The 24,429-nt window shown below is 39.8% G+C and overlaps 1 protein-coding gene across 2 annotated transcripts in view; it reads left to right on the top strand.

Moving 5' to 3' along the window:
• Positions 1 to 24,429, top strand: part of RASAL2 (RAS protein activator like 2) — a gene marked incomplete at both ends in the record, with an annotated part of 325,911 nt that overhangs the window by 268,467 nt on the left and 33,015 nt on the right. For both annotated transcript variants that reach the window (XM_080699623.1, XM_080699622.1), the window contains 5 exons: positions 3,477 to 3,630; positions 14,896 to 14,994; positions 15,797 to 16,351; positions 19,023 to 19,167; positions 24,278 to 24,422. In XM_080699623.1, the coding sequence (XP_080555749.1) occupies positions 3,477 to 3,630; positions 14,896 to 14,994; positions 15,797 to 16,351; positions 19,023 to 19,167; positions 24,278 to 24,422 (1,098 nt within the window). The remainder of the gene's footprint in view (positions 1 to 3,476; positions 3,631 to 14,895; positions 14,995 to 15,796; positions 16,352 to 19,022; positions 19,168 to 24,277; positions 24,423 to 24,429) is intronic.

The following is a 24,429-nucleotide window of genomic DNA, read 5'->3' as shown; positions in this document are numbered from 1 at the left end:
GAATAATCTCAGATAGAGATGAGGGTTAAAGCAATAGAATAGAGCAAGAGAGCCTGGTAGTTTATCTCTTAAATAGTCAGAAGCAGCAGGCAGTTCTCATCAGTAAAGCAATTAGATGTTTAACCCTCACCCTCACGGGGCTAGATTCTACACAGGTTTGTCATGATTGTTGGAAGGCGTGAGAACAGGAATATAAAGAATCTGGTGTTCCTTAATTAAAAGCAACCCTTCCCACCAGAAGCCATCTTCCAATTCAATCAAGCAATAGTCATGTCAAAGCCCTGACTTTTTCTTACATGGGGTTTGGGGGTCAGGGGGTGGTTGCGAGTCAGGACGAGAGCCTGGCCAGGCGTCAAGGAACTAGGGCTCCACGCTTGAGGATGGGTTGGGTTTCTCGATGAAGGCCACTGTCAAACTGGACTGATGAAAGTAGTTTTAAACTCATCATTCTCCCAATAAATCTACATTCTCTTTCCATTAGAGGAGTAAATGGTGGAGCCACAGGGCTGCTAAAGCTCTGTAATTAGTAGATCTAAGAAAAATCAATTCAGAAGAGAGTGCAGGAGGAGGTAGGTATGACTTGGAGGGGACCTGGGGTTACTAATGCTATTACATCGAAATCTTCCTACCAATAATGCCTGCCCGGGGCCCGAGCCATTCCCAGGCTGTTTCATTTTCCTGTTTACGGTAATCTTGCTTCTCTGGGAATTACTTCTGGCTTCTCAGAGACGCTACAATACAGGAAGGGCTTGCTTACTTACTCACTAGGAATGTTGAACATGTTAGTGACTTTGGCTTTTGAGTCATGTGTTTATATTACACACGCTGGGCAATAGGAGATTCTGAACTGTGTGCTCACAATTAAAATGTCCGTTACTAAGAAGAATTGAGTTGTCTTTCCAGATGGCGTGGTTATATTTTGATGGTGGCTATTGGTAGTTAGACTGTGTTGGAAATGTAATGAAAGAAGGATTTTATCCACCTTTCTCCAGAGGAAGACACTGTGTGTAGCCCACATACGCTCTTGGATAAGCGCTGGGAACATTAAACCAGGGGAGGCACTGCAGGCGAACAGAACATGGGAGAGATGCCTGCAAGGTGGGCTGAGGCAGTCCTTCCTGGTGGGAGGGCGAAACCACATGAAGCCTCTAAAGTGCCTTAGACCTGTACCTAGAAGAGACTTTAGTGAGAGGTGCTCCTCCACCGTGCTGGAGCTGCCTCCGTTTCTTTTGCTTGAGGATGGGTGGGGGCCTCAACATTCCTTCCCGGCCTTCTAATGTGGACACCTTTGCGGTGTTTGCAGAGCAAGCTCCGTGCGTCCTCCAGGCTACAGCTTCTCCCTGCTGCCTTCCAGCTCTGCTCTCCTTATAGGTGAAGCACCATGGCAACAGGCCCAGCCGGGCCCAGGAACCTTGTTTGTGATACCTGAGGGGCTAGATGAGCCCAGAGGAAGAGGCGAGCCGCATTTCCTGTCCTTCTCACTGGTTGCTGTGTTTCTGTCTGCTCCTGTTGAAGACGAGTAACACCTGCACAGCATCCACCCAAACATGGTAGCAGTAGCCAGAGGCAGTGGGGACCGCGTCTGCTGCTAGTTCCTGTCTTCTTAAGGAGAACTGTGTTCTGAGATGTAGTTCACAAAGTGGCTGGCTGCACCAGGACATGTGGCACCGTTATGATCTGGGGCTGCTCCGCCAGGTGGCTGTACAGTTGCTTCATGTAGGTAGACACTTCTTTTGTTTGAAATAACATTCATTGATTCTTTTAAGGGATTTTTCCTAGAGAATTTAAGAAGGAAAAGTAAGCCTTTTGTCGCACCTCCTTCTATTTAACATATGCCGCCCTCCTTCCTGGTGAGAGGCTCCCCAGAGCACGGAAGCCTTTCCCTCCAGGAATTCCTTCTGAGAACTTGGGCTAGAATTGTTGTTTTATATTTGTTTAAGAAAGATTATAGCATCCTGTTGGCTCAGCCAGACTTCCTGCATAGTATATTGAGAAAGGTTATGTGGTAATTAGATGAAAGCAGGGTTTAGCACTTAGTTATTTATGATTGGTGTGTTGTATTTACAGCCTATAACTGCAAGCCTGCCGCTGTCTTATCCACAGGAACAAAGGGGAGCAAGCGTGAGTTGTTAGCGCGTCCAGTCCTCTGGACTTGGTCCTGCTTGTGCATACTTTAAAACTGCGGAATACCAGCACGCGAGCCTTCTCAGCCTGGACTGAGTGGTGTTGACGGTGGCAGCGGGGGCAGGCGGCTGGGCGAAAGTCTTTATTAAGATGTTTCTTTTATGGAGTTTGATGAAACAGTGTTGGACGCAGACAGGAGAGAAAGAACAGGCTTTAGTACTAGCTTCCCATATTTTATTACTTTATAATTTAAGTAAATACTACCCTGGTATTATTTCTGTTCTCTTAGTGTTCTCCTGAGTATTTCAAGGAAATGAATGAAGCTGCTTGCAAAAACAAGTGTCTTTACACAGAAATTTCTTTTTATCCTTATAACTAAGTACTTCTACTTGAAATACATGTATTTAACTGTGGGTGTTCCCGTCAGTAAGTACTATAATTACTGAGTACAACTTCGTAGCCACCAGTTCTGGATTCAGGAGTATTTGGCTTCGTATTACTCAGCTCTGTTCATTCTTCAGGGAGGAAGGCAGAGATACCCTAGTTCCTAGAGTGACGAGAGTCATGGCTCCCAGCATTCTGTTCAAAACAACTGGGAAATAAAATCAGCCAGAATGCTTGGACAGTGTAGACAAAGATCTGTTCTTCCCTGTGAGAGTGTGGGCTTTTTTTTTTTTTATGGTGCAAAGGTTTTTTCAAGGCAATTTATTTTTTATTCATATTTATATTGTAAAACATGGATGGAAAAGTAGAAGCTTGCCAGAAGAGAATTCCATATTGAGATGGAAATCGGGTCCTCTGAGAGACAGACTTGTGCTGAAAAGTTTGGCTTTGACTGTATGTGTGTCTGTCTGTCTGTCTGTCTGTCTGTCTTTATTCTACCAGAGCAGAAAGAAACCAAATGAGGATTCAGCCATTACTATTTGTAATATAAGAGGATAAAGCTGTAGCATGAAAAAATAAGAAATAATATAATATGTATTCTGAAAATACCTTTCCATTATATATATATATATATATATATATATATATATATATTATAACCTAGAATAGTATATATTTCTCCATCTGTCAATGTAAGAATGAGGATAAAAATAATGTCTGTATAGGAGCTTTGAGCTCCTTTGAGATTAGTAAAATTATGTTTTTATATATGGTTAAAAAATAAAAGATGTGCCTTGTGTTCACATGTGTGTGTGTGCCACGCGAACATGCTTACTCTTATTATTAAAGACTTCTAGTGGGTTCTGCCCTCGTTCCCTGCAGGTGGTTCTCCACTTACTCCTGACCGTCCCGCCGGCCCTTATTCCTTGCGGGCCGCAGTGACGCTCCTCACATCTCTTCCCCTGCAGGTCCCGTGGGCTGCCTAAGCTGAAGGAGTCCCGCTCCCACGAGTCCCTGCTGAGCCCGTGCAGCGCCGTGGAATGTCTGGACCTCGGTAGAGGGGAGCCCGTGGCAGTGAAGCCACTCCATAGCAGCATCCTCGGACAAGACTTCTGCTTTGAGGTGAGAGGGAGGAAGCAGAGACAGAACAGTCAGCAAGATTTTCTCTCCAATAATTTGGGGCTTTCATTCCTGTCATGTTGCTGATTTGATTATTTTAACTCATCTATTGCTGAAAATTAAGTACTTATTGCGAGGGAAAAGTTGGAAATTTATTAATCTGATTATATTCTTAATTAAAGTTATTAGCATCTCATTCTTTTGCTCTTGTCTGCTTTCATAAAAAAGGAAAGGTCAGGGGCTGGGGTTAAGCTGAGTGGTAGAGGCCTGTTCTAGCACATTCGAGGCCCCAGGTTCAGTACCCAGCACTGAAAAGAAAAGTATGGGGAGGGCGGGGTACTTAGTACTTTCTCTAAAAGTTGCAAGACAAACAAAAGCTTATTAAAGAAATGTGTTCATCTCTTAGTACTGATAAGGATGTCACCTACTTGTGTAATTTTTCTCTTGAGACCTTAATTTCCTAATTTCAATATTATTTTGAGGAACTCAACCCAAAGCATAACTCTTACAGCCTCTTAGAGCTACAACATACGCAACCTATATCGAGGAATGCGTTTTTAAATCTCTGGATCTCTGGACCCCTGCACATTTGCTTCCTTGCACACTGAAGAAGGTGTTTGCCCTCTTGAATCCACAAATTTCCCTTCCCCAGAAAATTATAACTATCACTTTATAGAAGGTAATTTCTTCCTCCCCAATTATGAGGTACACAATTGGCTATTTACACATTCATTGTGAAGTGTGTGTGTGTGTGCGTGTGTGTGTGATAATTATTAGAGTTAAGATTGGATTTTTTTTGGGGGGGTAGTACTGGGGATGGAACTCGGGGGCTTTCTACCTATACTCCCAGACCTATTTTATATTTTATTTGCAAACAGGGTCTCACTAGGTAGCTGAGGCTAGCTTTGAACCTGCGTGATCCTCCTGTGTCAGCCTCCCAAGTACTGGGATTACAAGTGTGTACCACCACCCTGGCAAGATTGGATTATTAACAAGAATTTACTAAGTGACTAGTAAAGAGTCCTGTGCTGATTATTGCAGAAGGTGAAAGATGTTTGACTCTTGTTCTTAGGGACTTATATTGTCCAAGAGAAATATAAGCCACAAGTGTAATTTAAGATTTTATGTAGACTAAATATTATAGCAACATGTAATATAAAACTTATCAGGAGATATTATACATTCTTTTTTAAACTAAATCTTCAAAGACTGAAACTTTGATGTTTATATTTGTGGCACATCTCTGTTCAGACTACATTCCCGCACTCACGGCCACAGGAGGTGGGTAACTGCCATTTTGGACAGAGCTTAGAGTCTAACCTGAGCCCCACGGCCTGAGAGTGCGCCGGCATGAGCAGAGTCAGCAAGTGGAACCGTCTTTATTTATTGGTGTTGTTTCTTATTTTATTACTTCTTTATTTTTATGTGGATCATATTGAAAATGGCATTCAGACTGTGCTTGGTGCCTCTCCCCCTTCCCCTCACCCCTCCCCACAATGAGTGTCCAGGTTAACTTTTGGTGTTCTTTTTAATAAAAATCACTTGAGCTTTTCCTTATCTGTGGAACTCAGTTCAGTAGACTATAACTAAGCCCGGCGTTAGATGCTAGGCATATAGACAACATGCCTCATTTAAAAGACTGGTAAGAGCGGTGCTGCTAACCCTAACAAACGGCTGGAAACCAACGGGCTGGTTGCCCAGCAGAGGAAAAAAAAACTCCAGAAACAGCAATGATACTATTACTTCTTTTCCATCTCATTTAGTAGCCTTCTACCATGTTATAGTAAGGCAGCTTTAAGAAAACTGTTTTAGAAACGCTTCCCTCTTTATACTTTATTGGTGCATTGTAAGACCTCTGAGGTCATCTTTTTTCTTTGAACCTTAGTGAGGTTCAAAGTGATACAAACACACTCCCACATTCTGCCGTTTAGCTCTTCTTGTCCCAAGCCACTGCCCACCCTCCCCACACACACCACTGAGCTTGGTAGCGGTACACTTAACGTGTGACGGCATAACTTTAACTGTTTCTTTCATCATTTCTTGTTTCCTCTTCCCACCTCCCTCTCCCAATTCCTTTCCATGTTGTACCAGTCATTCTCCTCAGTTATCTAAAGTCTTTTGTTTCCTATTTTTATTTTGGCTTTCACTTAGGAGAGGAAACATTCAGCCCTTGACTCTGAAACTGGATAATCTCAGTAAAATGTTTTGTAGTTCCATCCATCTTCTGGGAAAAGATATAATTTTGGTTTTTCTATGCCTGACTAGAATTGTATATACGCCACATTTTATTTATATTGTTCATTCATCTGTTGATGGACACCTAGGTGGGTTTCATAATTTAGCTATTATGAATTGTGCATGTATCGCTCTAGTTTTCTGACTTTAGTTCTTTTAGAAAGATACTGAGGAATGATATAGCTAGGTCATGTGGTGGTCTCATTCGTGTGTGTGTGTGTGTGTGTGTGTGTGTGTGTGTGTGTGTGGTAAGAGAGAGACTGGAAATTGAACATGGGTATTCTACTCCCAAGCTACACCCCTAGTCCTTTTGGGGGGGGGCAGTGCTGAGGATGGGACCCAGAGCTCTACCTCTGAGCTACACCCCAGCCAAAGTTTTTTTAATTTACTTTGAAACAGGGTCTCACTGAGTTGCAGAGGGCCTTACTAAGCAGCTGAGGCTGTCCGCGAACCTTGATCCTCCTGTCTCAGCCTCCCTCAAGTTGCTGAGACTGATCTTGAACCTGTGGTCCTCCTGACTCGGCCTCCCAAGTCCTGGTATGAGAGTTGTATGCCACCACGCCGGGCTTGTTCTTAGTCTGTTGACGAACCTCCATACTGATCTTCATATTGGTTGTACTAATTCACAATCCCGCCAGCCGTGTGTAAGAGTTTCTCTCCCCACATCCTCACCAGCACTTGTTATCATCTGTATTCTTGATTGTCATTCTAACTGGGGTTAGATGGAATCTTAGTATACTTTGGATTTGCATTTCCCTGAGAGATAATAATGTTAAACATTATTTTATAGATTTGTATTTTGTTGGCCATTTGTATTTCTTTTGAAAAGTGTCTGTTCCAGTTGTCCATTGTTTTGATTGGACTTTTTTTTAGTTCTTCATGTATGGTAGGCAATAGTCCTTTATCAAAGAAATAGCTGGAAAAGATTTCTCCTGTTCTGAAGGGTCTCTCTTCAATCTCTTTACTAAAGACTTCCTTTGCTGTGCAGAAGGATTTTAATTTGATGTTATCCCACTTATTGATTCTCAGTTTTATTTCCTGAACTTTAGCAGTCTTACTGAGAAAGTCTCCACTAGTGCCTATATATTGGAAAGTTGGTCCTGGGCTCTCTTCTAGTAACTCAGAGTTTCTGATCTGATTTGTAGGTCTTTGATCCACCATGAGCTGACTCTTGTGCAGGATGAGAGATTTTTTTACATATGGCTATCAAGTTTTCCCAGCACCTCTCATTTAAAGGGCTGTCTTTTCTCTAGCGTATGTTTTTGGCTCCTTTTTCAAAAATCAACTGACTCTAAGTTTGAGGATTTGTTTCCATAGTTTCAATTCTATTCTCTCCATGTGTGTGCACTTGCAAGGGATAACCCAGAGATATTTTATGTCCGAGCTACACCCCCAGACCAGTTGTTTTTTCCCCCCTTTGGAAGCCAGGTCTCACTCAGTTGCTGAGTGCCTTGCTAAATTGCTGAAGGTAGCTGAGAACCTGTGATCCTCTTGTCTCAGCCTCCCAAGTACTAAGATTACAGGCATGTGCTACCACACCCGGCTGCATCTATTCTGTTCTGTTCTATTCTATTCGTCTCTGTGTATGTTTTTGTGGCAATGCATGCTGGTTCTGTTTCTGTAACTTTGCAGATTAATTTGAAATCAGGCATTGTGATGCCTCCAGCATGGTTCTTATTGCTAGTAACTGCTTTGACTAGGTTTTTTTGTTATTCCATATGAGTTTTAGGACTTTTTTCTTTCTCTGTGAAGAATGACACTGGTATTTTGATAGTTTGTCTGCATTCAATCTGTAGATTGTTTTTATTAGTATGTTCATTTTGATAATATTTATTCCACCTATCCAAGAAAATCGGAGGTCGTTCTAGTCTCTAATGTCTTCAGTTTTCTTCTTTAGCCTTCTATAATTTTCATTGTAGAGGGCTTTTACCTCCTTGGTTAGATATATTCCATTGTTATTGTTGTTGTTGTTGTTGTTTGGTTTGATTTTCTGGTTTGAGGCTATGTGAATGAAATTGTCTTCCAGATTTCTTTTTCAGTGTATTCTTAATTGATATATAGAAAAACCTACTGATTTTTGTAAGTTGATTTTGTATCAGGCTACTTTGCTAAATTTATCAGCTCTAGAAAGCCTCTGGTTGAGTTTTTTGGATCTAAGTATAGAATTATGTTATCTGTAAAGAGATAATTTCAGGTCTTCTCATATTTGTATCCTTTTAATTTCTTTCTCTTGCCTTATTGCTCTAGCTAGAATTTCAAATAATTTATTGAAAAGATGTGCTAGTAGTGGTATTCTTGTCTTATTCCTGATTTTTTTTTTCAGTACTGAGGATGGAACCCAGGGCATTCCACCTCTGAGCTACACCCCCAACCCTATTTTTTATTCTTTATTTTTTGAAACAAGATCTCACTGAGTTGCAAAGGGCCTCACTAAGTAGCTGAAGCTGGCCGCAAACGGTGATTGTGTCTCAGCTTCCCAAATGCTGAGATCCCCTGGATGTCACACTCTGGTGATATCCCCTCTTTTCATTTTAGTAATTTGGGCCAACTCTTTATTTTTGTTAGGTTGGCTAAGGGATATCTTGTTTAGCTCTCAAAAAAAAAATAGTTCTTTAATTAACATTTTGGTTTTTTGTTCTCTATTTTATTGATTTCTAATTAATTTTAATTAAAGTATTTCTTATACCAGGCCCAGCTTATTCCTGATTTTAAAAATTCCTGATTTTAAAAAGAATTATTTTAATTTTTCTCCCTTTCAGTATAATGTTGGCTTTGGGTTAACCATATATGGCCTTTATGGTATTTAAGTTAATTTCTCTATTGAGATGATCATGTGATTTTTGTCTTTAGATCTATTTATGTGGCAAATTACAGTTACTGCTTTGTGTATGTTGAACCAGTCCTGCATCCCTGGAATGAAACTAACTTGGTCATGGTATACAGTTTTCTTGATGTGGTTTTGAATGCAGATTGCTAGTATTAAGAAATTTTGCAGCCAGGTGCGGTGGCACATGCTCGTCATCCCAGTCCTTGGGAGGCTGAGACAAAAGGATCTCAGGTTGGAAGCCAGGCTCAGCTACTTTAGTAAGGCCTTCTGCAACTTAGTAAGATCCTGTTTCAAAATAAATAATAAAAAAATAGGTCTGGGAGTATAGTTCAGAGGTAGAATGCCCCTGGTTCAATCCTCAGTACCGCCAATAGTATTTTTTTTGCATCTATGTTCATCAAAGATATATTGACCTACAGTTTGGTATCAAGAAGATACTGGCTTCATAGAATGAGTTTGGAAATATTCCATCTCTTTCAATATCATGGAGTGATTTGAGGACCTTTGGGCTTAATTCTTTTTTTTTAATTTATTTTTTATTGGTGTAATGTATTCATACATCATAGTGGTATAAAGAAAATACTTTTGTAGACATACATGCACATCTCGCCCAGTTAGCCCCTACCACGATCCCCACCCCATTCCCTCCCCATCCCTCCTTCCCACGCTTGGCTTACTGGTTGACATCTAGTATTATAGCAATTTATACAATATTAACATTGATAATCTCACATAACAGTTTCATTTGTCTGGTACCAAACTTTTGATGACTTAAAGATAACATTTCAATATTTCTTTTTGCTTTCTTTCTTTTTTTTTTTTTTAGGTGAAACTATCATACATTTATTTATTTATTTTTCAGAAAAAATCTATCATGATATGGAATATGGACTCTAGATACCCAAAACAGTCTCAAAGCTAGAAGATGTATATTTTCTGATTTCAAACCATATAAAGCTACAATAATTGAAACAGTGTAGTACTGTTCTAAAGGCAGATATATAAACCGTTGGAGTTAAATAAAAGCCTAGAGATAAATTCTTCCATACATTGTCAAGTTATTTTTGACAAGGTTTCCATGAACTTTTGGTGGAGGAAATACTAGTCTTTTAACTAAATATTGTTGAAAAATAAGAAAATCTGGGTCATAAAACCTCACAACATTGAAATTGGAAGTGATTTCTTGGATATGATTTCAATGGCACAGGCAACAAAAGAGTAAACAAACTCCCTAAAAAATAAAAAAAATATTGTATATCCAAAGACAATGTAAACAGAGTTAAAAGTTACTGATCCTCTTCCAAGAGTTCCTCCTATGACCCATTTCTCCCTAACTCTTACATATTAGGGAAGGCTTAATTCTTCTTTGAAGATCTTAAAGAATTCAGCTAAGAATATGCCTGGGCCTGGACTTTTCTTTGACGAAAGGGTTTTTATTGGTGTTTCAGTATCTTTTTTTGTGATTGTTCTGTTTAGGTTGTCTTTATCCTTTTGGTTCAATTTAGGTAGGTTGTATGTGTCTAAAAATTTATTAGTTGCTTCTGGGTTTTCCAGGTTATTGGAAAATACATTTTCAAAATAGTTTCTAGTGATCCCCTGGATGTCACACTCTGGTGATATCCCCTCTTTTCATTTTAGTAATTTGGGCCAACTCTTTCTTTTTGTTAGGTTGGCTAAGGGATATCTTGTTTAGCTCTCAAAAAAAAAATAGTTCTTTAATTAACATTTTGTTTTTTTGTTCTCTATTTTATTGATTTCTAATTAATTTTAATTAAAGTATTTCTTCCCTTCTACTAGTTTTTGGGTTGGCCTATTCCTGTGCTTCAAGGACTTTGAGGTTCATCATTAAATTGTTTATCTGGAGACTTTCTGATAATTTTTTGCTTGTTTGTTTGTTTTCTTTTTTTTATTTTATTGGTGCACGGTATTCATACATCATAGTGGGATACAAACTTTTGTAGACATACATGCACACATCGCCCAGTCAGCCCCCACCCGATCCCCACCCCATTCCCTCCCCATCCCTCCTTCTCATGTTTGGCTTAGTGGTTGACATCTAGTATTATAGAAATTTATCCAAAATTAAAAATGATAATCTCACATAACAGTTTCATTTGTCTGATACCAAGCTTTTGATGACTTAAAGATAACATTTCAATATTTCTTTTTGCTTTCTTTCTTACCAGAGAATATTTTTTCTATTTTTTTTAGGTGAAACTATCATATATTTATATATTTATTTTTCAGAAAAAAAATCTATCCTAATATGGAATATGGATTCTAGATACCCAAAACGATCTTGAAAAAGAACAAAGCTAGAAGATATATATTTTCTGATTTCAAACCATATAAAGCTACAATAATTGAAACAGTGTAGTACTATATAAACCATTGGAGTTAAATACAAGCCTAGAGCTAAATTCTTCCCTATATTATCAAGTTATTTTTGACAAGGTTTCCACGAACATTTGGTGGTGGAAATAATAATCTTTTAACTAAATATTGTTGAAAAATAATAATTACATGGAAAATAATAAAATTGGACCCTTACCTAATCCCATATACAAGTATTAACTCAAAATAGATAAAAGACCTAAATATAAATCTTAAGACTATAAACTTTTAGAAGAAAATCTGGGTCATAAAACCTCACAACATTGAAATTGGCAGTAATTTCTTGGATATGATTTCAATGGCACAGGCAACAGAAGAGTATACAAACTCCCTAAAAAATAAAAAAAAAATATTGTATATCCAAAGACAATGTAAACAGAGTTAAAAGTTACTAACAGAATTGGATAAATATTTCCAAATGCTATATCTGAAGGTATATTAATATTCCAACTAGAAATCCTAAAAATTAGCAATAATAAAAGCAAACAATACAATTTACAGATAGGTAAAATACTAACATATAATGAATCTCCACAGATAACCAATCTTAGTTGTCTGTTGGATGGAAAACCTTGTTTCTCTGGTTCTGGTGTGTGTTACCTATTTCTTCTTTGTAGTTAATCTCTTTGAGTATTTTCTCTAGCGCTGGTTTTGAAGACATAAATTCCTTCAGTTTCTGTTTGTCATGGAAGCTTCTTATTTCTCCATCTAATTTGATAGAAAGTTTTGCTGGGTAGAAAATTTTTGGCTGGAAGTTGTTTTCTTTCAGAGTTTGGAATATGTTACTCCAAGCCCTTCTGGCTCTCATGACTTGGTTTGGGAAGTCTGGAGTGATTCTAATTGGTTTGCCTCTGAATGTCACTTGGCCCTTTGTTTTTGTTGCCTTTAAGATTCTCTGCTTGGCTTCCACATTGGTCATTTTGACAATTATGTGGCGTGGGGATCCTCTTCTCCGATCCTGTCTAAAGGGAGTTCTATAAGTTTCCTGGATCTGTGTATCAACCTCTTGCTCTATGTTTGGAAAATTTTCTGCTATTACTTCCTTGAAGAGATTGTTGATCCCTTTGGTATCACTTTCTTTTCCCTCCTCTATTCCAATTATTCTTAGGTTAGCTCTCTTAAAATGGGCCCATATTTCTTCAATGTCAGATTCCTGCTGTTGGATATTTTTTTCTAGATTAGAAACTATGCGTTCATTTTTGGAATGATCATCTTCTAAGAGCAAGATTCTGTTCTCCATGTGGTCTAATCGGTTGTTTGTGCTTTGAATTGAGGCCTTTACTTCATTAATTGCATCCTTTATCTCTTTTTGGCTCTCTCTGAGTTCTTTTCGAAGCACCTCTATTATTTCTACAGTTATTTTCCTGATTTGATCTTCTAGAAATCTCTGATTTTCTGTTTTATCGGGTTCTGATGTTGTGGGGTTGTGGGCATTCATTGCTCCAGTGTTATTCCTCTTTTTCATGATTTCGGAAGTTTGTGCCTTCTCTGGGTTCTTCCCTTGGGTCACTATGACTTCACTTAAGGTGCTCTGGATCTCGAGTCTGTAGTATCTCAGACCCCACTACTCCTTTACTGGGTTGTATCACAGAGTCTCCGACCCAGAGAGTCGATAGAGGCTGCTTTAGACTGTGGGGGGGTGCCAGGTTGCACGTTCTCCTATGGTGTGATATCTCTGCCACCGCCATTCCCCCACTGGGTCAAGTCCCAGGAAGTACAGTACTGGGATTTCTCCTCTGTGGCCCGCAATTTGACTCACTGTTCTTGAGTTCGCAGATGTAGCTGTACTGGACTCGTTGAATTCGCTGCTGCTGCCGCCGGTGGCAATATGGCGCTGCTGCCACGCCCTCGGCCGTGAGGCTGGCTTATTTCTTCTTGGTTTTGAATTCCACTCTGAGTCCTTGCAGCGTGTGCTGAGCTCAGCCACTGGGAGCTTTAGATGTTCCCTGCACTGAAAAATCCCGCCTGGCTGTTCCACAGAGGCTCACCTCGGCTTGCTGTAGCCGTCCGGTGAACTCGCCGCTGCCGCCGGCAGTATGGCACTGCTGCCGCGTCCTCGGGCGTGAGGCCGGTGTATCTCCTCTGTGGCTCTGAGCTCTGTTCTCAGTCCGCTTTCTCTCTGGAGCCTGGTGATTTTTTTGTTTCTCTGCTGATGGTGTTTTCTGGCTATGAAAGGTGCTGATTTTGTGGTAATGGAGATTGGTTGTTAGCGGGGCTCTTAAGCCCCACTTTTCTCAGTCGCCATCTTCTGTTTGTTTGTTTTCAATGTGGGCCCTCAATGCTATATTTTTTTTTTCTTAAAACTACCTCTAGAGTGTCTCAGAGATTTTTGGTAAATTGTGTCTCTGTTTTCATTTGGAACTGAAAACTTTTTAATCTCTCCCTTTATTTCTTCTTTGATATAGTCCTCAATCAAAAGTGTCTCATTCAATCTATATGTATTTATGTAATCCCTCTGGATCTTTCTGTTGGTGATTCTACTTTCAGTCCCTTATGACCTGAAAAGATGCAAGGAATTATATCAGTTTTTTTCTTTGTTTATACTTGCTTTGTGGCCTAGAAAATGGTCTGTTTTGGAAAAGGTTCTGTGAGCAGCTAAGGAGAATGTGAATTCAGCTCTTATTGGGTGAAGTGTTCTATAGATGTCTACTAGATCCATTTGATTTATCATGTTCTTTAGGTCTGATTTTTGTCTGGATGACTGGTCTATGGTGAGAGAAGTGTGTTGAAATCTCCCATTATTATTGTCTTAGGATCTATCTGACTCTTAATATCAAGCCAGCAGTGTTTTTTTTTTTTTTATGTAAGTGGGTACACCAACTATGTTTAGGTATAAGGGTTTACTATTATATTTTCTTGTTGGGTTATTCCCTTTATCAGTAATAAATGACTATCTCTTCTGATGAGTGTTGAATGTGAAGATAGATACCCCTGTTTGCTTTTAATTGGGGAGTTGAGACCATTTGCATTCATTGTATTATAGAGAGGTGATTTTGTTTCCTGTCATTTTGAGTCATATTTTCTATTTGATACAGTATAATTTATCTTTTATTTTATTGCTCATCTGAGAATTTTTCCCTTCCCTGTTTCTGGTGTTCATTTTTTATTTGTTATTTGTATTTTATTTCTTTAAGTGTTTTTTATTATTCCATCGATTTTGAAATATAGCTTTGCTAGATGTCGCGATCTTGGTTAGAAGTTATTTTCTTTCAGGGCTCGGGGCATATCATTCCAAGCCTCTTGGTTTTAGGATTTTGGTTGGAGTAATCCTTATTGTTTTACTTCTGAATGTCACCTAGCCTTTTGCTCTCAGCACTTTTAAGATTCTGTCCTTGACTTTTACATTAGTCATTTTAATTATAATGTGTCATGGGAAAGTTCTTGTTTGATTTTGTCTAACAGGTGTACTGAATGCCCCCTGTATGTAAATGTCCATCTCATTTTTTAGGTTGGGAAAATTCTCTGTTACTGTAAAGAGATTTTTTTAAGCCAGAATTGAGCATATTCATTTCAGGTAATTTAAGCTATGCCCTGAAAGATTTTTAACCTTGATTTTTCTGGTTTGTAGACCAGTTGAGTTCTAAATAGCTTTTGTTCTCATACTTGGAGTCTGGATGCTACCAAGAGAACTAACCAAAAAGTGCATGTAGATTTAAACAGAGATATTACAAAATTAGCAAAGATTGTTTTAGATTTCTATAGTATAACTTGGGTCCAGAGCATATCTTTAACTCTTAAATGATAGAAGTAGGAAGATTGAGCCCCCCAATCCTTATGTTTCTTCTTCCTCATTTTTAATCTTTACCTTGAAGGTCACCTACTTAAGCGGAAGTAAATGCTTCAGCTGTAACTCTGCTTCAGAAAGAGATAAGTGGATGGAAAACCTTCGAAGGACGGTTCAACCAAATAAGGTAACAGTGGCTCTGAGTATTGAAAAAGTTCACTTCGTATGCAGTAAGTTGATAGAAGATAAATGTGGTAATAATATCTTAATTTTTATAGAGTCTAACAGTTTTAAGGCACATGTACATGTTATGACATTTTGTGCTAAAAATAATCTCACTGCATGATTTCACTGTCAGGATTTTACCAGTACAGACAAGAAGCATCAGAAAAGTTGAGTGAGTTGCCCATGTCAGAGCTAGTACATGATACTCGACTAGAACACAAGCGTATTAACTACTTATTATCTCTTATATTTTTAGAAACTAATTCAGTTATCATTAGGCTGGCTATATGAGAAGTTACTGTTACAAGGTTTTTTTGTTTTGGTTTGGTTTTTGGGTTTTGCCCAAGTGAGACAGAATATGTCTGGCTGTCTAAGTTTTTGAAGCATTCTTGTTTAGAGCTTGCTATTATTCTAAAAAAAATGAGATAGAAGATCTTTTCATTATTTGCTGTATAAAGTATATGATCAGCATCACTTAAAGAAGAAATGTTGTAGCCGGGCGTGTGGCCACACTTGTAATCCCAGCATTGGGAGGCTGAGACCGGAGGAGCACGGTTCACGGACAGCCTCAGCTACTTAGTGAGGCCCTCTGCAACTCAGTGAGACCCTGTTTCAAAATAAAGAATAAAAAATAGCGTCGGGGGTGTAGCTCAGAAGTAGAGTGCCCCTGGGTTCCATCCCCAGTACTACAAAAAAAAAAAGAAGAAGAAATGTTCTTTCTTCAAAGATGCCAGCTCTCAAATTCAATACTGTTGCCTCTATAGGACAATTGCAGACGAGCTGAAAATGTTCTTCGTTTATGGATCATTGAAGCCAAGGACCTTGCCCCCAAAAAGAAATATTTCTGTGAACTGTGCCTTGATGATACCCTCTTTGCTCGTACAACCAGCAAGACCAAAGCAGACAATATTTTCTGGGGCGAACATTTTGAATTCTATAGCCTCCCACCTCTTCATAGCATCACAGTTCACATCTATAAGGATGTAGAAAAAAAGAAAAAAAAGGACAAGAATAATTATGTAGGGCTAGTCAACATCCCCACTGCCAGTGTGACTGGCCGCCAGTTTGTAGAGAAGTGGTATCCGGTCAGCACACCTACACCCAACAAAGGGAAGGCAGGAGGACCTTCTATTCGGATTAAGTCACGGTTCCAAACGATCACCATTCTGCCTATGGAGCAATACAAAGAATTTGCCGAATTCGTCACCAGCAACTACACCATGCTGTGTTCTGTCCTTGAGCCAGTCATCAGTGTGAGAAACAAAGAGGAGTTGGCCTGTGCCCTCGTGCACATTCTTCAGAGTACTGGCAGAGCCAAGGTAAGCGAGGGGCTGCATTACTCTTCCTTACCTGTACAAAAAAGAACACATGGGTGCTGCAGAGACCCAAGTTAGAGAAATGTGCTCTGCTATTAAAGAAGAAGCAGAACAAAGGGTGGGGGGGAGGAAGGGAAGGGGGAGGAGAACCTATTAGTAGTCCTTAGGTTCAGAAGAGATGGGTTTTATAAAACTAAAACAATAAAATGGAGAGACCAACAAATATTTAAAATTCATTTTGATGAAAGATGCATGATAATAGTCAGCACTTATTATTTAATAAATAAATGCTAGGATTCATGTGCTAAGGCCGCTTTCTGTTTGGTTCTGGAGTGTTATATGATGCTTTTCTTCCTCACTACTTTAACTGATGACTCCATTCTTAGGCACAGAAGGAGATGCTCAAGAAGCATGCTAGACATTAGCAAGAGTCCTCGTGGGCTTAAAAATCTATATTTAGGATAAAAATATCAAGGGTATTATACATTTGGTAGCTGTTTCATCCTGCATAAAAGTAAAAATTCAGAAAGATGGAAAGAAATATGCTGATTGTAAGAACATCAACCAATTAACTGATGGAGTCTTTGACCTATCAGCCTCAGCCTTCACAAGGCTGAGTGTCCAACATATTATAAGCAAATTGGCCATAGTAAAATTATATTTCAGATACAGAGTTATTGACCACTGTAGTAATATACTTAAAACCAAACAATAAAAAGTGCTGTTAAAATTTTTTGATATGTCAAAATGTGTCAATATGTTAGATGTTTAATCCCCTGTCTAAAAAACTTCCTACTGAATATAATTTTTGTGACTGAATTCACTGATAAACATCTTGAGCTTTCTGTCATTAAAAAAGTTTAAGAGTTGGGGTAAAGTGTCATTGAAATTTAAGATCTCATCTTTGAAGTTTTATGGATATATGTTCTTTCTGCTTTTCAGTTACTGAAGGTTCAATATGTATATAAGGTTTTTTTTGAAACAACTTAATTGATTAACACACAATTTATATACAATAAAATTGACCCATCTAAAGAGTTTTGACAAATTGTTATACGCCCACTGAAGCTGCCACATAATCAAGACAGAACATTGCTGTCCCTCTGCAAAGCTTATTCCTGCCCCTTACCATAGTATTAATAGTGAATCCTGTGGGCGTGGCAGCTTGTAATCTCAGTACTTGGGAGGCTGAGACAGGAGGATCATGGTTCACAGCCAGCCTCAGCTACTTAGTGAGGCCCTCACAACTTAATGAGACCCTGTTTAAAAATAAAGAATAAAAAGCCGGGCGTGGTGGCGCACGCTTGTAATCCCCGCGCCTGGGAGGCTGAGACAGGAGGATCACACGGGTTTGAAGCCAGCCTCAGCTACTTAGTGAGGCTCTCAGCAACTTAGTGAGACCCTGTTTCCAAATAAAATATAAAAAAGGTCTGGGAGTATAGCCCAGAGGTAGAAAGCCTCTGGGTTCCACCCCCAGTACCACCAAAAAATAATAATAATAAAAAATAGGGTTGGGGGTGTGGCTCAGAGGCAGAATGCCCCTAAATTCAATCTCTAGTGCCACCAAAAAGTGATTTCCTAAGTTCATACTGTATTGTACTTTTTAACAACACTATAATGTTTAAAATACTCAATTTTAAAGTAAAAGTAAATCAGCATATTTTCTGTTTTTAATATGCTTTTATCGGTGCACTGTAGTCTCACATCATAGTGTAAATTATGTTGACAGTGCCATATATGCACCCAGCACTTGGTAGCCACCCTGTCCCCATCTCCCCACTTCCCAAAACAGAGTATTTCTTCTGGTTTTTGTTTTAAAGCCATGGAAATATCCAAAAAATACTTACCACTCAAATCTTTTAAGGCTGTTGAGGAATGAAGGGCATTGCTTCTCTTATGCCTTCTTCACAGATGGGTGGCTGGGTAGTGGGTGGTTGGGCAGACTGAAGGAGTGGACTGCAAAAGTGAGTTCAAGCGGCGGGTCAAGAAATCCATGCTGATGATACGGGCCGGTGTGTGGCTCACACGCTGAACATGTAGAGTACGGCAGGGCTGGAGGTGTGCCAGGGAGGCGGCAGGGAACAGACCCTCTCCTTGTGGGGGAACATCTGAATCAAGTAATTGCAGAAATAAATGTGATTTCAATTAAAGTACAAAGGATGAATCGCTGCATAGTGCTACATGGGTGTGAAACACAGGCCTGGCTAGAGGAAACCACGTGTGAACTAGGATCAGAGGCTGCCAGGCGCGGCTCTGGAGAGGGGATGGAGTGAGGGTGGAGCGGAGCAGACCTGAGGGCAGCTGCGGAAGAGGCGCGAGTGAGTGGAGGGGTGGAAAGGGCTTGGTGCACTGCGAGCAGCCCTGGTGCTGGGGCAAGTGCAGGCCAGCCCAGCTGGAAAGGCCGGGCAGCTGGACAGACCAGAATGTAGAGACTGAGGCCGCATTCAGAGTGAGGGCTTTTTTCAAAATACAATGGAGTACATCTGAAGGGATCTTAAACGTGGGAGTAGTGACACAGAGCACTTTCATCTGCCTGATGCCTTTTTCTGCCCCGTGACTCTGGTAGCTTGAGTTTTAAAGCCGCATTCCCAAGATGCCTGGTATCTCCATGGTGTCTTTTCATGCATGTTACCTCCTGCGTTCCTTTCTGCCTGATGGGACATTTCTCCACCAGGATTTCCTGACCGACTTGGTGATGTCCGAGGTGGATCGCTGTGGAGAGCACGACGTCCTGATCTTCAGAGAGAACACCATCGCCACCAAGTCCATCGAAGAGTACCTCAAGCTGGTGGGACAGCAGTATCTTCACGACGCCCTGGGTATGGAGGAGGGGAGCGTTCTCTCACTTCCCATTTTAATTTATCACACCTGCATGAGGCAAACAAATTGAACTCCAGTTCTGTGTGTTTAGCTCAACTGACTAAAACATGGAGGTTTTAGTTTCAGTTTAGTGAGAAATCTCTGCAGTACTCTCCCCTGGAGACAACTGATTAGGATATTATAGCATGTGGAAATCATCCTTCCACACATGCAGTGTACACGGCCACCCCAAGACCAAGTCCCTTATTTGGGGACATAGAGTAATGTATTGAAAGGGTTAACCCAGCATCTGTTAGCATGCATTCAAACCTCAAAAAATGAAGGAACTCTTACATTGCCTTCAAGGTCTCTAGAGGGTTTTGTTTTGTTTTCTCTTTGTTTTTTTATTGTTGTTTGGTTGGTTTGTGTTATTAGGGATCGAACTAGTGGTGTTCAACCACTGAGCTGCATCCCCAGACCCTGCTTCCTTTTCAAAACAACTAGGGATTGACCCAGGTGCATGCTACCTCTGAGCTACACCCCCAGCCCTTTTAATTTTTTATTTTAAAACAGAGTTTTGGCCGGGCGTGGTGGCGCACGCTTGTAATCCCCGCACTTGGGAGGCAGAGACAGGAGGATTGCGCAGGACCGAAGCCAGATCCGCTGGCTTAAGAGACCCTGTTTCCAAATTTTAAAAAATGTAGAAAATAGGTCTGGAAGTGTAGCCTGGAGGTAGAAGGGTTTCCAGGAACCCCAGTACCACACATACACACACAAATTAAATTAAATTAAAAAAAAAAAACAGGGTTTTGCTAAGTTGCTGAGGCTGGTTTCAAACCTTCAATCCTCTTATCCCAGCTTCCCAAGTACTGGGATTACAGATGTGTGCCACCACACCCTTGCCCTTTTTTTCCCCCTAAGACAGGGTCTTTCTAATTACCTATACTGACCTCAAACTTGCTATCCTTCTGCCTCCGCCTCCTAAGTAGTTGGAATTACAGGCCTACACTGATGCACCTATTTAGAGTTTTTAACATAACTGATTTTTGTCAAATTATTAGTTCTTCCTGACTAGGTCATTCACTTGTTTCAAGTTTGGTCATTAACCCCTAGGCAGAGCACCGTGTCGGACACCTTGACGTATCATGATAGGTAGAGCAGGTGTGAGTTCTTGAATAGCCATTTTCTCACCTCTGTATTCCTAGTACCTCACGGTGGATGTAATGGAGTACTGCCCCATAGAAACATACACATGAATAATTCCATGCATTCATTTTGTGAGGATAAAAAGGATAAAGAAAAACAGGTGAAATTAATACCATATTTTATTTAAACTAATGTATCCAAAATTACTTAACAACTAACCAATATAGGTACTATGGATGGATGAGGTATTTTAATTTCACTCTGAAATTCAGTGAATGTTTAACATTTAGCACACATTTTAATTTGCATTAACCACATTTCTAATGCTTAACAGCCATATGTGACTATCAAAAGTCGACAGTCAGTAAAGGAGAGACTCTTGTTCTCAAGTAGCTTACAGTAATAGGAAAATAAGATAGGGTTTTCCCTATAGCCAAAAAGACAGAAATCTTTCATGCCCAGGAGAGTACATTGTTTTTAATGCAATTAATGTTAGATACTGATTAAAATGGGTCGGTGAAGAAAGTGACTGAAGAAGCCGGGCTTAGTGAGACCTCCACAACTTCAAAGTAAAGAATCAAAAAAATAGGGTTGGGGTGTGGCTCAGAGGTAGGATGCCTCTGGGTTCAGTCCTCAGTACTGAAAAAAAAAAAGAAGAAGAAGAATGAAAGCAAGAAAACCACATAAATACGACGTTCTAACACCAGTAGAAAAGAGAGTTCCGGCTTCTCTTCAAATTGAGTCAAGTTCTTGAGTTTAAGAGCTAATGGGAAGTTATGAAAAAAGATGCGTTTTCACTGACATTAGGAAAGGTAGTAAGAGGTCACTAGGAACGTTCATTATGGCACTCATAAATCATATGGCATGGCTTGCTTCAGTGATTTGTGTTGTCTTATAAAGGTCAACAGTAAAGCATCTCCAGCAGCATTCTCCATTCTGTGCATAAAGGGTGAAGTTTAACTACCTGCTTCTTCAAAATCAAATAATCATATTCTAAAAATCAATGTGCTAAATAGGGCTTCTGAGTGAAATAATTTCCAGGTTGAAAAGTGAATACAAGTCCTTTGATATGACAGTGAATAATTAAATAGCTGATTGGCTCAATGAGGCATGAAAATTAATTCAGCAAGCATAGGAAGAAATTCAAGCAGCCCCTCAAAGATCTCTACTAACCCCCTGTAATCTAAGCCAGGCCTGGCTGTTAAAAATGGCCGCTGCTTCTCAAAGCATTAACAGAATTCACTGGTAAGATTCTTCATACAGGGATTAGATCATCTTCTTTTGTGATATTTAATGCATCTTGGGCAAGAAAAAAATAGGTCCAACCATGTTTGAAGAATTCTTATTAAAAATGATTTTAAATGCTGCCGGTCGTGTTGTACAACATCAACCTGCGTCTTAGCCTGCCTTCGCTTATCTTGATAAGACCATGACTCTTTACTGCACAGACTCTGCCTCATTTAGATTTAAATCCTCCATCTGCTGGCCCTTTTACCTGTCTGGTTGATGTGAGATTTCATGTTGGTGTCCTGTGACACACAGGAAATACCATCTGTGAGATATAGAAAAGAAGTCCCTCAAAAGGCCTGATTCCACCCTTGTTGATGGAGGCAGATTCCTTTCAGCAGCAGTATGTCTATACCTGTTTGCTTATTCCTACACATGAAATATTGATCGTAGGTAATAAGGAGTTAATGACTAACTAGAGAACACATCGTAAAACATTCTGGGGGCAAACTTACATTCCAGCAATTTAGTGAGCAGCCCTTTTGTCTCATTTTTACAGGCCAGGGAGCAAAGTCAATGGGCTTTTGAATCTGAATAATTTTGATCAAGTGAATACCTTCTAGGTACAATATTATAGTAGCTTTGAATGTGGTACGTCCCACATTATCAAACATAGATTATAATTTCAAAAATTAAAAATAATTTCCTGTATTTAGATTTTATGTGTTCTCATAATCAGGAATAAAAACTTTAGATGCTGTAGTTTAAGCATTATAGACAATTAACTTCTGGGCCCGGAGTTATTTATTTGGTTCTTTTTTTTTTTTTAGGAATAAGAGAAAAGTAGTTAACATTTACATTACTCACTAATATTAGTATTATTCCCTAGGATAGATATAACCTGAAAGAACTCTCCAAACAGAATGTCTATGATACGAATATAGAGTTTAGCCAATTATTACACGGGATATTTGACATTGCTTGCTTCATTTTAAATTTAGGTACTCGTTAAATGAAATAAATTATGTGAGAAACACAGCATAGGCAACATACCCATATACCAGGTGAGAACTATTACTACTTTGGGCCATTTCGCTTTGGGAAAAAGGGATTTAAAAGTAGCATATTTTGCACATGACAATACTTCCCGTATGGAGCTCCTGTTAGTGGAGGAACCACATTGATACGTTTTGCACATTATATCTGATCCTCACCACAATTCCATAAAGCAGGTCTGGTAACTGTTTTACAAATAAGGTAGCTGGAGCTCAGGCGAGCTATGTGGCCTCTCTAGGCCTCACGGTCGCTTCAGTGGTGGCCGGGATTTGACGCCGTCTCTTTGGCTCCTTTACTTATTCTGTGCACCACCTTCTTTTCTGCACACTGCTTTACTTCTGTTCTCCAAGTTTCCTCCAAATGACCACTTCCCATCCTCTGCCATAGCGATGTTGAAAAGCTTTCATTTTATCTCAGTACTCACCATTTTGATGGAAACTGTTTCGTATCACTGCTGCTACTTGGTTTAGAAGGAATTATTGCTCACCTTCTTGAACTCTGTTATAACTAGCATGAACCTTAATAGCAGCAGATTTAGAAGGACCTTTAAAAGGTCCCAACCTCGTTAATAAATACCTGTGTAAAAAAAAATACACACACACACACACACACACACACACAAGAATGCATACTGCCGTCTCTAATAAATATTTTCTGAGTTCCTGCAGTGCTTTGAGAACTATTTAAGGAACTAGGGATTTGAACATGATTAAAATCCAGTTCTTAACCTCCAGGGTATTCATTCTAGAAATGAGACAGACATGTGAACAAATAAACATAAAGCAGTGTAAAATATAGGCCATTAGAAGACGTGCAAGTGTAGCTGTACACTGGAGGGACAAGTAGGTAAGGCTGTGTTCTTTCAGGGAATACTGGACACATCTTTATAGAAAGGTCGTGTGCACAGGGCCTCTAAGCTAAAATTCTATGGAAAGTACACAGGAGTTTATAGAGAGAGCTGCTGTAATTTCGCAATAAGTGAAATGGCTGTCCCTGTGGTGAGAAAAAGGCTAGAGAGCCTCCCTTGCAGCTGCGTTTGGTACCGGCATTACCCCGAAGACCCTACTTAGGTAGCTACTCAATCAAGATCAGGTTGTTTGTTTTTCTAGAATAATGGTAGTATTGGTTACCCTGATAAGCCTTATAACAAATCACAGTTTCATGCTAGTTGAATATATTTGTGGTTTCTGACAAAAGATACTCCAGGGTTTAAAGTTTTGTTGTTACTGTTTTGCAGAGACTGTAATGATGTTAGTGATTGCTGTGGGTCTACTTCCAGGATAAGAAGACTAAACATGATTTGCAGAATGTAATAGCTATTTAATTCCAAAGCAGTGACCTTTATGGTGCCCCCCACCCTGCCCCGTGGTACTGGGGATTGAGCACAAGTACATTCTACCTCTGCACTACAACCCCAGCCCTATTTTATCTTTTTTATTTGAAACAGGGTATCACTAAGTTTTGGAGGGCCTCACTAAGTTGCTGAGCTTGACAGTGAACCTACCATCCTCCTGTCTCAGCCTCCCAAGTACTGGGATGACAGCCGTGCCTTGCCACGCCCAGCTGGAGGCAGCCTTTTGCGCCCTCTGTGTCATGTCTGAGAGAAGAATTCCATGTTACACATTGTAGGACAGAAGTCCTAACTTCTTTTCATCTATTCAGGAAGACACTAGTTATATTGTCATCTCTCTCTTCAAATAGGAGAATTCATCAAAGCTTTGTATGAGTCAGATGAGAACTGTGAAGTGGATCCCAGCAAATGTTCGTCTAGCGAACTGATAGACCATCAGAGCAACCTAAAAATGTGCTGTGAGCTGGCTTTCTGCAAGATCATCAACTCTTACTGGTGAGCT

This window comes from Muscardinus avellanarius, assembly GCF_963383645.1.
Source record: "Muscardinus avellanarius genome assembly, chromosome: 7".
Classification (NCBI taxonomy): Eukaryota; Metazoa; Chordata; class Mammalia; order Rodentia; family Gliridae; genus Muscardinus; species Muscardinus avellanarius.
The sequence above is the reverse complement of the archived record's forward strand: the minus strand, read 5'-3'. Positions and strand labels throughout refer to the sequence as shown.